The sequence below is a fragment of the Natrix helvetica genome (genome assembly GCF_964273705.1).
Source record: "Natrix helvetica genome assembly, chromosome: 2".
Lineage (NCBI taxonomy): Eukaryota > Metazoa > Chordata > Lepidosauria > Squamata > Natricidae > Natrix > Natrix helvetica.
Window position 1 is genome coordinate 3,336,323 of NC_138552.1, and position 16,469 is coordinate 3,352,791.

The 16,469-nt window shown below is 46.4% G+C and overlaps 1 protein-coding gene across 3 annotated transcripts in view; it reads right to left on the reverse strand.

Annotated features, from left to right (window-relative positions):
- The window catches only part of CELF4 (CUGBP Elav-like family member 4), a gene marked incomplete at its 5' end in the record, with an annotated part of 811,277 nt that overhangs the window by 89,910 nt on the left and 704,898 nt on the right, over window positions 1–16,469 (reverse strand). For all 3 annotated transcript variants that reach the window (XM_081940919.1, XM_081940921.1, XM_081940920.1), the window contains 2 exons: window positions 262–409; window positions 6,854–6,997. In XM_081940919.1, the coding sequence (XP_081797045.1) occupies window positions 262–409; window positions 6,854–6,997 (292 nt within the window). The remainder of the gene's footprint in view (window positions 1–261; window positions 410–6,853; window positions 6,998–16,469) is intronic.

Genomic DNA, 16,469 nt, shown 5'->3' on the forward strand with positions numbered 1-16,469 from the left:
GGGTTAGTCATGTGAATCCGGGGACGTTGAGACCGTCGTAAATGTGAGTCGGTTGCCCAGCGTCTGAATTTTGATCCCATGACCATGGGGACATTGCAACAGTCATAAGTGTGGACAACCTGTCCTAAGTGGGGTTTTTTCCAGTGCCGGCAAAACTTTGACCGGTCACTAAATGAACCATCGTAAGTCGAGGACCGCCTGCACTGCAGCGGCTTCCTCGGCCGCATCGGTGCGGCCTCAGTTTCCCCTTCGGGCGCTTACCTGAGGTGGGCGTCATGGGGGTGGCCGCCAGCCCGTTCATGTTGAGGGCAGCCATCTGTTGCATCTGGGCTGCTGCGAAGGCCGCCATGGGGTTTAGGTATCCGCCTTGCGCCACGGAGGCCATAATGGCGGCCTGTTGCTGCATCAGCTGGAACAAAGAGAGCAGGGAAAAAATATCACGCATTCACTGGCAGGGCAGCTGGGCGAGAGGGAGGGAGAGGACAGCACCCGGACGGTTCCCAAGCCCCTCGCCAGAACTGCGCTGGGGGTGCAAAACTCTCGCTTTGAACCCAGCGTCAAGGGAGGAGGAAGAAAAGGAGAAGGAGACGAAGCAGTAGTGGGGTAGGAGGAGGAGAAAGAGAAGCAGTGAAGCAGGAGGAAGAGGAGGAGGAGGAGGAGGAGGAGGAGGAGGAGGAGGAGGAGGAGGAGGAGGAGGAGGAGGAGAAAGATGGTTCCCAAGCCCCTTGCCAGAACTGTGGTGGGGGTGCAAAGCTCTCGCTTAGATCCCAGCCTCAAGGGAGGAGGAGGAAGAGAGGAAGACAAGGAGAAGGTGACGAAGCAGTAGTGTGGGAGGAGGAGGAGAAAGAGAAGCAGGAGAAGGAGGAGGAAGAGGAAGAGGAGGAGGGGAAGGAGAGGAAGCAGTAGTGGGGGAGGAGGAGGAGATGGAGGAGAGGAAGCAGTAGCAGAGGAGGAGGAGGAAGAGGAAGAGAAGAGGAAACAGTGGTGGAGGAGGAGGAGGAAGAAGAGGAGAAGGGGAAGGGAAACAAGAAGTATAGGTAGGGAAGGAGAAGGAGGAAGCGGAAAAGGAGAAGGAGAGGAAGCAGTAGCAGAGAAAGAGGAGGAGGAGGAAGAAGAGGAGGAGTATAGGATGGAGAAAGAGAAGGAGGAAGAGGAAGAAAAGAAGAAAGAGAAGGAGAGAAAGCAGTAGCGGGGGGAAGAGGAGGAGAGGAAGAAAGAGGTGGGAGAGGAGGAGGAGGAAGAGAAATATAGGTAGGAGAAGGAGAAGGAGAAGGAGAAGAAACAGGAGAAGAGTTACAATCACCAGTTTGCTCAAACTGGACCGAACCGTCTGCAGCTCATCACCGATCCCACTGATCCCTTTTGCAAAATGTGGGTTTCTGCCCTGCTTTCTACTGGGGTCAAGGTCTGCTCTGGTCCTATAGATCGTTTGGGGGCCTTGAGGGCAGCTGCATGAGATTCTCATCGGGTTTTGTCCTTGCTTGCAAACCTCCCATTTTCCAACTGGAGAGAAGCCGCCTGGCTGAGTTTGTCAGGACAAATATTCCTTGTGGTGGCGCCCCCTTGTGGACAATCCTGGCATTTCCTGACTCTGGCGCTCAGATGCCTCCATTTCTACCCTATGTGAGAGCAGAGGGGAGGGGTTTAGATTTGTGGGGAAGGGTCTCTGTGGGGAAGGGTCTTCCTTGGCAGCGTGGGATATTTTCCACAAAGGCTCGGGAAGGGGGTCTTAGCAAGGCAAAAGGCAGATCTTTAATGGGGCTGTGAGCAGATTTGTGTTTTTATACAACCTGCCGGCTGATTGTTCCATCCTTTGATTGGGGTTTTATTTACATTGAATTAAAGGCTTTCCCTCTCTCTTTCCTTCCTTCCTTTGGTCCTTTCTCTCTTTCTTCTCCTTTCTCCCTCCCTCCCTTTCTCTCTCTCTCTCTCTTTCCTTCCCTTCCTTTCTCCCTCCTCCTCCCACCCTTCTCTCTCTCTCTCTCTCTCTCTCTCTCTCTCACTCACTTCTTTCTTCCCCCCTTCCCTCTTCCTTCTCTTTTTCTTTCTTTCTCCTTCCTTTCTTCCACTCAATTTCTTTCTCCCTTCCTTCCTTTCTTTCTTCTCTTTCTTCCTTCCTTCCCTCGTGCCTTCCCTTCCCTTCTCTCTTTTTCCTTCCTTCTTCCTTCCTTCCCCCTTCCATCTATCTCACTCTCTCTCTCTCTCCTTCCTTCTCTCAATTTCTTCCTTCCTTCCTTCCTTTGCTCCTTCCCTTCTCTCTTTTTCCTTCCTTCTTCCCATTCCTTCCTTCCCCTTTCCATCTCTTTCTCTCTCTCTCTCTCTCCTTCGTTCCTCTAAATTTCTTTCTTTCTTTCTTTCTTTCTTTCTTTCTTTCTTTCTTTCTTTCTTTCTTTCTTTCTTTCCTCTTCCTTCCTTCCCTTCTCTCTTTTTCCTTCCTTATTCCTCTTCCTTCCTTCCCTTGCTCCTTCTTTTCTCTCTCTTTTTCCTTCCTTATTCCCCTTCCTTCCTTTCCCCTTCCTTCTCTCTCTCGCCTTCCTTCCTCTTAATTTCTTTCTCTTTCTCTTTCTCCTTCTTTCTTTTGTTCTTTCTCTTTCTTTCTTCCTTCCTTCCCTTGCACATTCCCTTCTCCCTTCCTTTCCCCTTCCTTCTCTCTCTTTCTCTCTCTCTCTCTCCTTCCTTCCTTCCTTCCTCTTAATTTCTTTCTTTCTCTTTTTTCTTTCTTTCTTTCTTTCTCTTTCTTTCTTTCTTTCTTTCCCTTCCTTCCTTCCTTCCTTCCTTCCTTCCCTCCATCCCTCCCTCCCTTGTGCCTTCCCTTCTCCCTCTTTTTTCCTCCCTTCTTCCCCTCCCTCCCTCCCTTCCTTCCTTCCTTCCTTCCATTCTTCCTTCCTTTCCCCTTCCTTCTCTCTCTTTCTCTCTTTCCTTCCTTCCTTCCTTCCTTCCTTCCTTCCTTCCTTCCTTCCTCTTGATTTCTTTCTTTCTTTTTTCTTTCTTTCTCTTTCTTTCTTCCTTCCTTCCCTTGCACATTCCCTTCTCCCTCTTTTTTTCCTCCCTTCTTCCCCTTCCTTCCTTCCTTCCTTCCTTTCCCCTTCCTTCTCTCTCTTTCTTTCTCTCTCTCTCCTTCCTTCCTCTTAATTTCTTTCTTTCTCTTTTTTCTTTCTTTCTTTCTCTTTCTTTCTTTCTTTCTTTCTTTCTCTTTCTTCCTTCCTTCCTTCCCTCCCTTGTGCCTTCCCTTCTCCCTCTTTTTTCCTCCCTTCTTCCCCTTCCTTTCTTCCTTCCTTCCTTCCATCCTTCCTTCCTTTCCCCTTCCTTCTCTCTCTCTCTCTCTCTCCTTCCTTCCTTCCTCTTTCTTTCTTTCTTTCTTTCTTTCTTTCTTTCTTTCTTTCTTTCTCTTTCTTTCTTCCTTCCTTCCCTCCCTTGTGCCTTCCCTTCTCCCTCTTTTTTTCCTCCTTTCTCCCCCTCCCTTTTTCCCTCCCTCCCTCTGTTTCTATCAGGGCATTAAGGCCTCCGTCTCAACAGAATCCAGGGCTTGCCAAGAAAGAGGCAGGCAAGCAGGGAAGCCATCACTCCACTGGCTGTTGCCAAAGGGGGACTTCACTCTTCAACCTAATCTTTCTCCTCCCAACATGTAACGGAAATCCACAGTTGCCTGTTTTAACCAGGATGAGAGCCCTGCCAGGATACGCATTTTCTGAAAATAGAAGTTTACTTTTTTGCCCTTTCAGAATTCGGATTTTGTCCTCATCTGCAAATGTATGTAGACGTAATGTGCTCATTAATAACTTATTTGCCCCAAATGCATGCAATTAATTAAGCAAGATTTCTTTAGCCAAATGACAATTTGAAAGGGAGAGGGAGAGAGAGAGAGAGAGAGAGAGAGAGAGAGAGAGAGAGGGAGGGAGAGGCCAAAAGGGAGGTTTTGAATGGCATCCTGGCACTTGACCCTGGGGCTTCCCTGATCCTTTCATGGCATGGGAGAGGCAGGGGAAGGGGAGAAGGGCCGGGCATCTTTATCATATGGTCTTGCTCAGAGGGTTGATCAGTATTAATGGAGATCATCCAAAAAGTTAATATTAGAAAGATTTCCTTCCTTCCCACTCCCTCTCTTGAGTTTGACCTTCTTTTCCTCTCTTCCTCCCTCCCTGCTCCTTCCCTCCCTCTTTCCTTCTCTCTTCTGTTTCCTCTTCCTTCCTTCCTGCTTTCCTTTCACTGTTCTCTTTGTCTCTCTTCTTTCTCTTTGTCTCTTGGTTTCTTTTTCTCTCTTTCTCCTTCCTTCCTCTCCCTCCCTCCATCCTTCTCCTCTTCCTCCATCCCTTCCTCTCTCTTCTCTTTCCCCTTCCTTCCTGTTTTCCTTTCACCATTCTCTTCGTCTCTCTTTCTCTTTATTTTTCTCTCTTTATCCTTCCTTCCCTCCATCCTTCCCTCCTTCCTTCCTCCTTCCTCTCTTCTTCCTCCTTCCCTCCTTCCTTCCTCCTTCCTCTCTTCTCTTTCCTCTTCCTTCCTTTCTGCTTTCCTTTCACTGTTCTCTTTGTCTCTCTTCTCTTTCTCTTTGACACTTTTTCTCTTTCTCTCTCTCTCTCTTTCCACTTCCTTCCTTCCTTCCTCTCCCTCCCTCCATCCTTCTCCTCTCCCTGGATCTCTAGCTGTGAAGGTGGCAGCTTCCCGTTCGTTTGTTAATTCTGCTTTCTTCCTACACGCCCCTTGCAAGACCCTTCCATGTTTTAATTAGTGATTTACTGTTCTTCCCAATTGCTGATGGAGTGATTAGAAGTCGTTTTGTGTCCCTGCACAGTAGCCTTCTCTTCTGTTTTTAAAAGGTCCCACCTGTTCACCTGGCATTCACGGAAAGTATTGTCCAGATTGATGAGCAGGTGAATTTACAAAACCCACCAATGAAAAGTGTTGGGTGCTGCTAGGGGGGAGGGGCTAGGAGGGCTATTCCCTTATTATCTCATTCTCTTCTTCCTTTATTCTGTATAGGGTCTCCTGCTTGAGCAGGGCATTGGACTAGAAGACCTCCAAGGTCCCTCTGACTCTGTTCTTCTCTTATTATCTCATTCTCTTATTCCTTTGTATAGGGTCTCCTGCTTGAGCAGGGCGTTGGACTAGAAGACCTCCAAGGTCCCTCTGACTCTGTTCTTCTCTTATTATCTCATTCTCTTATTCCTTTGTATAGGGTCTCCTGCTTGAGCATTGGACTAGAAGACCTCCAAGGTCCCCCTGACTCTGTTCTTCTCTTATTATCTCATTCTCTTATTCCTTTAGTCTGTATAGGGTCTCCTGCTTTTTCAGGGGACTAGAAGAGCTAAAGAAGGGAAATGTCTTCAAAGAAAAACCAGAAAGTCCAGTTGGCTGTTGAAAAAGCACCTTTGGGACAACCATGACCTGGATGACGGAGAATCTCTACAAGGCTTCCACCAGGAGAGAGAGAGAGAGAGAGAGAGAGAGAGAGGGAGGGAGGGAGGGAGGGAGGGAGGGAGAGAGAGAGAGAGAGAGAGAGAGAGAGAGAGAGATGGATTTCAGCACCATGGAAAGCAACCGAACTGAACTCAAGAAGTTTCTTGGATGAGAAGCGAAACGCCTTCAAAGAAAAACCGGAAAGCCCAGTTGCCTCCTAAAAAAAAGCCCCTTTGGGACGAGAAAGGAGTGGGGTTTACAAAGAGGGGGGGGGAGGAGAAGAAGAAGAAGGAAGAGGAGGAGGAAGAGGAGGTGGAGGAGGAAGATTGTAGGATCCTTGGTGCTCTCTGAACTCGGTGGCTTTCCTGCAGACTAGGGGTGAAATCTACTTACCTTTGCTACTGGTTCACAAATGTAAGCATGCACACATGCGCAGAACCTTCCTCACATGCGCAGAGCATCAATGGGACAAGCCTGCTACTGAACACGCCTGCAAAGGTAAGTAGATTTCACCCCTGGGGGGAATTCGCTGGTCCAGGTGATTTACATTAGCTAGAAAGCAGGAAGTCCAACTAGACTTCCTGCTTTCCAGCTAACATAGAATTAGAATCTAATTAGATTCTAGCTAACATAAATCGCACGTCACAGCTGATCGTCAGAAATACTGGTTCGGCTAAACCGTTAGCATTTCACCCTTGCTGCCCGCCTATCGTTGCCCAAACCACGTAACATAATTACTGGTAACCTAGTTTAGGTTACGAAAGGACTGTAAGAAAACCACCATGGTCAGAGAGCACCAAGGACCCCTGAGTGGGAGCTAAGTTGTCCCATCTTCGTTTATGGAACAGATGCGCCATTGATGTGTCTGAAAGAATTCACAATTGGAGGAGGCACCTGCTCTCATGAAGGCCAACTTGTCTTGTAGTTTTGAGATGGTCCTTGATGATACCTGTTGAGTTTCCAAGGGGTTTTGGGGGCCAGAGTTGGCCTACTTATATCCCAGATACAGAGAGTCCTCGACTTACGACATTTCATTGAGTGACCAGTTGCAATGGCACTGAAAAAAGGGACTTATCACCCTTTTTCACACAACCGCTGCAGCACCTCCATGGTCACAGGATTTACCTGCGGAGTCTTGACAACCGACTCACATTTATGACGGTCGCAGTGTCCCGGGTTCACATGAGTCCCCTTTTGTGACCTTCTGACAAGCAAATCCAACGGGGGAAGCAGGATTCACTTAACAACAGTGTTACTAACTTAGCAACCGCAGCGATTGGCTTACCGAAGGTGGCAACCAAGGTTGTAAAAGCGGGACAGAACTCCCAAATGTCTTGCTTAGCGACCTAAATTTTGGGTCGTACGTCGAGGACTACCTGTAGTGTACGGGATGCCTCCTGACCTTCAATTCTGGGGCAATGCCCACCCTTCAGAACCCCCTGGTTGCGTTGATACTCACTGCCTGTGCGTAAGCGCCGTACGCTCCGAACTGAATGGCCATGGGGTTGAACATGCCCATCTGACCCGCCATTTGCTGCATCCGGCGCATAGTGCGCTCCTTGTCCGTGTCGGCAAACTTGACCACCAGGCTGGACGATGCTCCCTGCAGGAAGGGAAAAAGAGAAGAAGGAAGTGAGTCAGGTAGGAAGCAAAAAAAGAGAAGCCATCCCAGATATGCCACCTTTGAAATGGTCTACCATGGATTCAATCAGAAGAGAGCTGGAGGGGACCTTGGAGGTCTTCTAGTCCAACCCTCTGCTCAAGCAGGGGACACTGTGCAATTTGAGACAAGTGGATGTCCAATCTCTTCTTAAAAACGTCCAGTGTTGGAGAAGCCACAACTTCTGGAGGCAAATTGTTCCATTGATTAATTATTTTCCCTGTCAGGAAATTTCTCCTTAGTTCCAGGTTGCTTCTCTCCTTGATTAGTTAGTTAGTCAGTCAGTTAGTTAATTAGTTTAGAATCTCATTAGTGCTTTGCCAACTTTTTCAATCAATCAATCAATCAATCAATCAATCAGAATAGAACTGGAAGGGACCTTGGAGGTCCTCTAGTCCAACCCCCTGCCTAGGCAGGAAACCCTATTCTATTTCAGGCAAATGGATAGCCAATTTCCTCTTTAAAAACTTCCAGTGTTAGAGAATTCACAACTTCTGGAGGCAAGCTGTTCCACTGGTTAATTGTTCTAACCGTCAGGAAGTTTCTCCTTAGTTCTAGGTTGCTTCTCTCCATGGTTAGTTAGTTAGTTAGTTAGTTAGTTAGTTAGTTAGTTAGTTTAGAATCTCAGTGCTTTGCCAACTAGTATCTTTTTCAATCAATCAATCAATCAATCAATCAATCAATCAATCAATCAATCAATCAGAATAGAGCCGGAAAGGACCTTGGAGGTCTTCTAGTGCAACTTCCTGTTCCAGCATGAGATCCTATACCCATGATGGCGAACCTATGCACGCAAGCTATCAACCTAGTTCAGCTACACTGTGCATGCGCGTGCCCCTCCCACCGGCCAGCTGGTTGTTGGGTCTCTGCCATGCATGTGCAGGTAGCTGGGCGCATGCATGGGGGCTGCACACACATTGCATTTTGGGGGTTTGGGCATGCGCACATTGGGCGCTCGATTAGGCATCACTGTCCTATTCCGGACAAGTGGATGTCCAGCCTTGTCTTCAAAACCTGCAGTGATAGGAGCACCCACAACGTCTGGAAGTAAGATCAGTCAGGGCTAGAGTTTAATTAGTTTAGTTTAGTTTATTAGACTTCTAGACCGCCCCCACTCCCCGAAGGGACTCGGGGCGGTGTACAGGTACAAAATTAAAACCATACAATCGATAATAAATATAGTAATAAATTGTTGTCACTGTCAGGAAAAGTATCCTTAGCTTTTGGTTGCTTCTGAGCCATCGGTACATTGGGGAAACAAAACAACCTCTTCACAAACGCATGGCACAACTTAGGAGATCAAACCCATCAGAATTAGATTCAGTGCTCCATCTGCATTTAAAAGACAAAGCCCACTCTTTTGAAGACAGCAAAGTCCACATTTCAGACAGAGAGGACCGCTGGTTTGACAGAGGGCATCTATGTCCAAATTGAACAGCCCTCTCTCAACGGAGGGGGAGGGATACGACATTGTCAATCAGCAGTCTACAACACGGTCCTTTCAGCAGTTCCAAGAAGGCTCCACACCCATTTGCATCACTCAGGTGACTCTGAGGACATAGATAAATCTCCAGATGGCCTCAATGACCCTCTAAAAGGATGCAAATGACCAGCTGTCTTCAAGGAGGATAAATCCTTCCCTTCCCCACCATCCAGACAGAGCTGAAGAAGCTTCTTGGATCAGAAGCAAAACATCTTCAAAGAAAAACCAGAAAGTCCAGTTGCCTCTTGAAAAAAAAGCACCTTTGGGGCATTGCCTCTTGCCTTTCTCTTAGGGGCTTTAAAGAACAGGTCAGCCCTCCTCTTCTCTGTGGCAGCCCCTGAGATATTGGAAGACTGCTACCATGTCTCCCCTGGTCCTTCTTTCTCTTAAGCTAAACATACCCAGTTCCTGCAACTGTTCTTCATATGTTTTAGTCTCCAGTCCCCTAATCCTCCTGGTTGCTCTTCTCTGCACTCTTTCCATAATTCTCAAGATCTTTTTTTTTTGTGTATCGTGATGACCAAAACTGGATGCAGTAGTCCAAGGGTGGCCTCAATATTAATTTTAATAATATTCATAATAGTCCTTGAGGCTTGATAGGTGGATACAAATGTCAAATCCGGTCTTAAAAATAAATAAAAATGGACACCTAACATCAAAAACATCATCAAAAAAGCACAACAAAGAATGTTCTTTCTGCGCCAACTCAGAAAGTTCAAACTGTCCAAAAAGCTGCTGATTCTGTTCTACGGAGGAATGATTGAGTCTGTCCTCTGCACCTCCATAACTGTCTGATTTGGCTCTGCAACCCAACAAGACGGAGACAGACTTCAACGGATAATTAGAACTGCAGTAAAAACAATGGCTACCAACCTGCCTTCCATTGAGGACCTGCATACTGCACGAATCAAAGAGGGCTGTGAAAATATCTACAGACCCCTCGCATCCTGGACATCAATTGTTTCAACTCCTACCCTCAAAACAACATTATAGATAGAGATTGCACACCAGAACAACTAGACACAAGGACAGTTTTTTCCCTGAATGCCATCACTCTGCTAAACAAATAATTCTCTAACCACTGTCAAACTATTCACTAAGTCTGCATTACTGTTACTATTAGTCTTCTCATCATTCCTATCACCCATCTCCTCTCACTTATGACTGCAGGACTGTAACTTTGTGGCTTGTATCCTTATGATTTACACTGATATTGTTTCTTGACTGCTTATTTGTACCCTGTGATTATCATTAAGTGTGGTACCTTAGGATTCTTGACGAATGTACCTTGTATTTTTATGTACACTGAGAGCAGATGCACCAAACACAAATTCCTTGTGTGTCCAATCACACTTGGCCAATAAAATATTCTATTCTATTCTGTTCTATTCTGTTCTGTTCTGTTCTATTCTATTCTATTCTATTCTATTCTATTCTATTCTATTCTATCTTCTCTTCCTTATTCTATTCTCTTCTTTTTTCTTCTCTTCCCTCTTCTCTTTTCTTCTAAACATCTGACTCATAATGTGACAGGAATTAGGATGGTGATTCAGGGCATGAGAAAAGAAAGAATGGAGACGTGAGCCGATGTTTTTCTCCAACCTTGTACAATTGCACCATCTTTTTCTCTCTCCTCCTTCCTGCATTAAAGCAAGTTTGACGCCTGTTAAATCTTATTTTCATTAAGTCCTGAAGCTGGAAGATTTCTCTGGAGGCTCACAAGTCCTTCTCCCAAGGAAAAGCAGAAATTCGGCTGAAGTCTCGTTTTATCTGAGGACATTGGTTCCTATCAGTGACGGGCATCTTTAACCATGGCCGGAAGTGATCTTCTCTCCTCATCGAGGTCTAGAATTCTACTGGGGATGTCATAAAAGATTTTGAGGAAGGTAATCTGGCAGACTTGCCTTCCAGATATTTGGTTTGATTCCATTCCGGGGTCACAGAAGTGGAATTTCCAACAACTCTTATTCGTTGTGTCCTCCTGGGGCCCATTTGTGTAACCTATACAATTTTTTCACTCCATTCCCAAATCTTTTCTCTCTTCTCTGCTGTTGCCCGAAAGTTTTAACCTTCATTAGAGATTTAGTGGCTTGGTTTAACATCCAAAACTCTAAATCCAAGTTAACAAAACATCCTGCTAGAACGAATGTCCTACAGTGATGGCTTAAAGGGCTGGCCTTGTTTAGGAAAAGTGTTAAAATAAGGGATACCTACAACACTCTGATGCACAAACTTTAGAAGAGAATATCTGTAGCTCAGGGTTGAACTGTGGGGGCCTTGGTGCCCTCTGACCTTGGTAGTTGCTTGTGGGTTTTTTGGCAGATGTTTCGTGACCCAACTAGGTAACATCATCAGAATGAGGAGGGAGTGGGATTTATGGAGAGGAGGAGGAGGGGGGAGGAAGAAGAGGAGGAAGAGGAGGAGAAAGAGGAGGAGGAGGAAGAAGGCAAAGAGGAAGAAGAGGAGGAGGAAGGGGGTGAGATCCTTGGTGCTCTCTGAGCTTTGTTGCTTCCTTGCAGATGTTTCATGACCGAACTAGATAACATCATCAGTGCTAGAAGGAAGTAGGGCTTGCTCTCTGTTCTCAGAGAACACCAAAGACCTCATAGCCGTCCTCCTCCTCCTCCTCCTCCTCCTCCTCCTCCTCCTCCTCCTCCTCCTCCTCCTCCTCCTCCTCCTCCTCCTCCTCCTCCTCCTCCCCACAAACCCCACTGCCTGCTAGCACTGCTGATGTTACCTAGTTGGGTCATGAAAAATCTGCAAGAAAGCAACCAAGCTCAGAGAGCACCAAGGACCCCTCAGTTTCCTAATGTTGCTTGTCAGTCAAGGCGTTTAAGAAGATACTGGAGAGCCAGCAGGGGGTTGGACTAGAAGATCCCCAAGGTCCCTTCCAACTCTGTTATTTTCTTAATTAATGATGGAGTGGCTTGCCTTCGGAAGTCGTGGCTGTTTCATCACTGAAGTCTTTTTAACAAGAGATTAGACAGCCAGAATGTTATAGGCAGGGGTTGGACTAGAGGACCTCCAAGGTCCCTTCCAATGGTGTTATTCTCTTATTCATCAGGCAATCTATGCTGAGTGAGACAGGAGCTGTCTCAACGATGCTCAAAACCTCTGAAGAAGCTGTTGGGAGAAATGTCCTTCTGGGTTCAGCTCCAAGTGGGGGAAAAAAGACACTGGAGACATGGAGGCTGCTTGGAAAGATGGATTAAGGGTGGACAGGATCACATGCCTTGGAGCTCCTGAACAGAAAAGGGGAAATCATATCCTTCCAGATGTTGGGTGAAGAAGAAAAGAGAGAGAAAAGAGACTTGCTGGGTTTTTTATACTCTGTTCGGCCCCACCCCTCTGCTTCCTGTTCCTGTCTGAGAAATGGATTCTGATTGGTTGTCATACTCCCAGGGGCGGTGTGTGTGTGTGTGTGTTTGTGTGTGTGTGTTAGCTAACTTTGTAGATTGTTTTTGAGTCCCAAGCTTCGTTGAGTTCCCAGGTGCCATGTGGTGAGTTTCTGTAGAAGGCTAATCCAATCTTTGTTATGCAGAGTAAAGTAGCTCAGGGCCCCTAATGACCCATTGACAAAAGGGGGGGGGCTATTCAGAGTGAGTCTGTTTCCTGCCTAAAAACATGTTTCTCCCTTTTTCACATCCAGGGAAATGTAATATTCTGCCTTTTCAATATTTCCCAGGATATTTCATTCTTCTAGGAGAGGGGTGGGTGCTAACTTCCTACAATGCCTCCGAGCATCCTGTTCGATTTCACAAATTTGTTTTTTTTTAAAAATCCCTTGTACAAGGAAGGCGTACAACTGCCTTTTGTGTCGACTGCGAGGCCGACTGTCGCTCTCGAAGGCCCGCCGCAAGACGGGGGACCTGCGAGCATCGGTCGATCCCCCGTATTATATGCGGAGAACATCGCTTCCCAGGTCCTCCACCTTGAGAAGGTGAGGGATTAACAAGCTGGGGAAGTGAATTTGCAAGGAGCTTCGCAATGAGAACCACGTCTCCTGGATTAAAAACAAACCAAAACCCATTGTTCTGGGAGGAAGTGGCTGTTCCCGGGCGACAAGCTCTCCCTGCCTCCGCGGTTTGACCTGTCACTCTTTCCCTCTCCAATAAATCCGTAAAGCTCTTGAACGATGCCTGGAGAAACAAGCGGGATAACAAAAGGAAGGAAGGAGGAACGAATGCACCGATCTTCAGGGAGACCCTGCGCAAGGCGAGAAAATTCTGATGTCTAATTTCTCTTTATCAAGGACTTTGATTCATCCAGGGAAGTCGAGTCACCCCCCCTCTCTCCTTCTCTCCTTTTCTCTCTCTCTCTCCCGTTCTTTCTCTCTTGCTTTCTTTTCCTTTCCTTTTCTTCCCTTTCCCTTCTTCCCTTTCTTTCCCTTTCCCTCTTTCTCATTCTCTCATTTGTCTCTCTCTTGTTCTCTATCTCTGCCTCTCTTCTTCTCTCCTTCTCTCTCTTTCCCCTTCTCTCAATTTCTATGCATCATTCTTATTCTCTCCTTTTCTTTTTCTGTTTCTCTTTCTCTCCCCTTTTCTCTTTCTTGTTCTCTTTTCTTTGCCTTTTCTTGTTCTCTCACTCTCGTTCTCTCATTTGTCTCTTCCTTGTTCTCTCTCTGCCTCTTTCTCTTTCTATCTTTCTCCTTCTCTCAATTTCTATATATCTTTCTCCTTCTCTCCTTCTCCTTTTCTGTTTCTCTTTCTGACTTTTTCTCTCTCCCCTTCTCTTTTCCTTCCTTTCTCTCTTCTTTTCTTGTTCTCTTTCGTTCTTGTTCTCTCCCTTTGTTGTTCTCTTTTTCGTGTTCCTTCTGTTTTTTGTTCTTTCTCTCATTCTCTCCCTTTCTTTCCCTTCCCCTTTCTCTTTTATCCCTTTCTCTCTCTCTCATTCCCCTTCCCCCCTCTCTCTTACTCTTTCTCATTCTCTCCCTTCCTTGTCCTCTGTCCTCCCACCTTCCTCCCTCTCTTTCTTTCTCCCTCTTGTCTGTTGTACACATCCCAAACATTGATCTTTCTCCAAACACGGCTCTTAATTACACTTCATTGACAAACAAATGTTTCTAAGGCATACATTTCCCCGCAATTATCGCCAGACCAGTCCTTAATTATGGTAGATCTCAAGATCCAGTTAATTAATCCTGGGCCGAGACCTCATTTGAGAAGGGGGATCTAAAACCCTGAACGATGTGCAAATATGCTGCACGCCCAAGCCATCTGCTGCGCCCCAGAAAGATGGGGGAAAAAAGGGAGGATAATATCGATAATCACAGACCACTAACTGCAATTTCTTAAGAAGGTGGGAGGCAGAATACATACATAGGTGTCAAAAACAGCCGACCTTGTAGTTGGCACAACTTGGTGGCAAGGAACAATAAGCCACCTGGAGATCTGAAATAAGCAAGAAGGTGGGATAAGAGTGTCAGGGAGAGGAGTAAAGTGTTTCATTGGAGGTGTAAGACACTCTCTTTCACTGTTTTTCTCCTGAGGTACACCTGACAGGAGACAGGTATTACCCGGGGCCTACAGTGGGGTCTGTGGTGCTCTCTGGGCTTGGCTGTTTCCTCACAGACATTTCATGACCCAAATAAGTAACAGCATCAGTGCAAGAAGGGAAAGGGGTTTCTTCTCTGTTTATCTGTGGCTTGATCTTCATTAGTTTGCTTTCTGTTGCTTACAAGGGCAAACTACTTGTATATAAACAGGAAGAAAAAAGCTCACTTCCTTCTGAAGATGTTACCCAGTTGGGTCATGAAACATCTGTAAGAAAACAACCAAGCTCAGAGAGCACCAAGGACCCCACAGTCCTCCTCTTCTTCCTCCTCCTCCTCCTCCTCCTCCTCCTCCTCCTCCTCCTCCTCCTCCTCCTCTAGTTCTCTCCCATCCACCTTGTCCTCCACTCCACATACCCCATCCCCTTCTAACACTGATTGTATTGCCTAGTTGGGTCATGAAACATCTCCAAGAAAACAACCAAGCTCAGAGAGCACCAAGGACCCCACAGTCCTCCTCTTCCTCCTCTAGTTCTCTCCCATCCACCTTGTCCTCCACTCCACATACCCCATCCCCTTCTAACACTGATTGCATTGCCTAGTTGGGTCATGAAACATCTCCAAGAAAACAACCAAGCTCAGAGAGCACCAAGGACCCCACAGTCATCCTCTTCCTCCTCCTTTCATTCACCTCCTCCTCCACTCCACACACCCCACCCCCTTCTAACACTGATTATATTACCTACATCTCCAATAAAGCAATCAAACTCACAGAACACCAGGGATACCACAATCATCATTGTTTTTTCTTCTTCTTCTTCTTCTTCTTCTTCTTCTTCTTCTTCTTCTTCTTCTTCTTCTTCTTCTTCTTCTTCTTCTTCTTCTTCCTCCTCCTCCTCCTCCTCCTCCTCCTCCTCCTCCTCCTCCTCCTCCTCCTCCTCCTCTACCTCCACCACCACCTTTTCCTCTTCACCTTTTCCTCCGCTCCACAAACCCCATTGGGATACCACAGTCATCATTGTTTTCTTCTTCTTCTTCTTCTTCTTCTTCTTCTTCTTCTTCTTCTTCTTCTTCTTCTTCTTCTTCTTCTTCTTCTTCTTCCTCCTCCTCCTCCTCCTCCTCCCCTTCCTTCCTTCCTTCCTCCTCCACCTCCTCTTCACTTTCTCCTCCACTCCACAAACCCCATCCCCTTCTAACACTGATGATGTTACCTAGTTGGGTCATGAAATATCTGCAAGCAAACCATCAAGCTCAGAAAGCACCAGGGACCCTACAGTCTTCTTCCTCCATTCCACACACCCCTTCCCTTCTGTCCCTGATGGTGTTACCTAGTTGGGTCACGAAATGTCTTCAAGGTAACAACCAAGCTCAGAGAGCACCAAAAACCCCACTGTCAAAACCTCAGCTTCATAGAGTACATGCTCTTTTTATTCATGAGCTCTTCAAACCCATGAAAAAGCAGAAGGTAGGGAGAAAATTACATCTGTTGAATTGGGGATCATGCAGACAAACATCTGGATTTCGGTTTGTGTAACTCCAGTATAACCCGCAAAAAAACCTGACATCAAATCCAGCAGTTTAAGTCTTTTGAATTGCAATGAAGGGGCTGCTTTAACAGAATAATAGAGTTGGAAGGGACCTTGGAGGTCTTCTAGAAGACCCTATACCATTCCAGACAAGTGGCTATCCAACATCTTCTTAAAGACTTCCAGTGTTGGGGCATTCACAACTTCTGGAGGCAACTTCTGTTCCACTGATTAATTGTTCTAACTGTCAGGAAGTTTCTCCTCAGTTCTAGGTTGCTTCTCTCCTTCATTAGTTTCCACCCATTGCTTCTTGTTCTATCCTCAGGTGCTTTGGAGAATAGTTTGACTCCCTCTTCTTTGTGGCAGCCTCTTAAATATTGGAAGACTGCTATCATGTCTCCCCCAGACCTTCTTTTCATTAAACTAGACATACCCAGTTCCTGCAACCGTTCTTCATATGTTTTAGTCTCCAGTCCCCTAATCATCTTGGTTGCTCTTCTCTGCACTCTTTCCAGAGTCTCAACCACTTTTAAAAAATATCTTGGTGACCAAAACTAGTTGCAGTATTCCAAGGGTAAATAAAGGTAAAAGTGACGTTAAAGGTAAAGGTTCCCCTTGCACATATGTGCTAGTCATTCCTGACTCTAGGGGGTGCTGCTCATCTCCCTTTCAAAACCGAAGAGCCAGCGCTGTCCGAAGACGTCTCCGTGGTCATTTGACTGGCATGACTCAACACCGAAAGGTGCATGGAACGCTGTTACCTTCCCACTAAAAGTGGTCCCTATTTTTCTACTTGCATTTTTTACATGCTTTCAAAGTGCTAGGTTGGCAGAAGCTGGGACAAGGAACGGGAGCTCACTCCGTTACGTGGTGCTAGGGATTCAAACCGCTGAACTGCCAACCTTTCTGATCGAC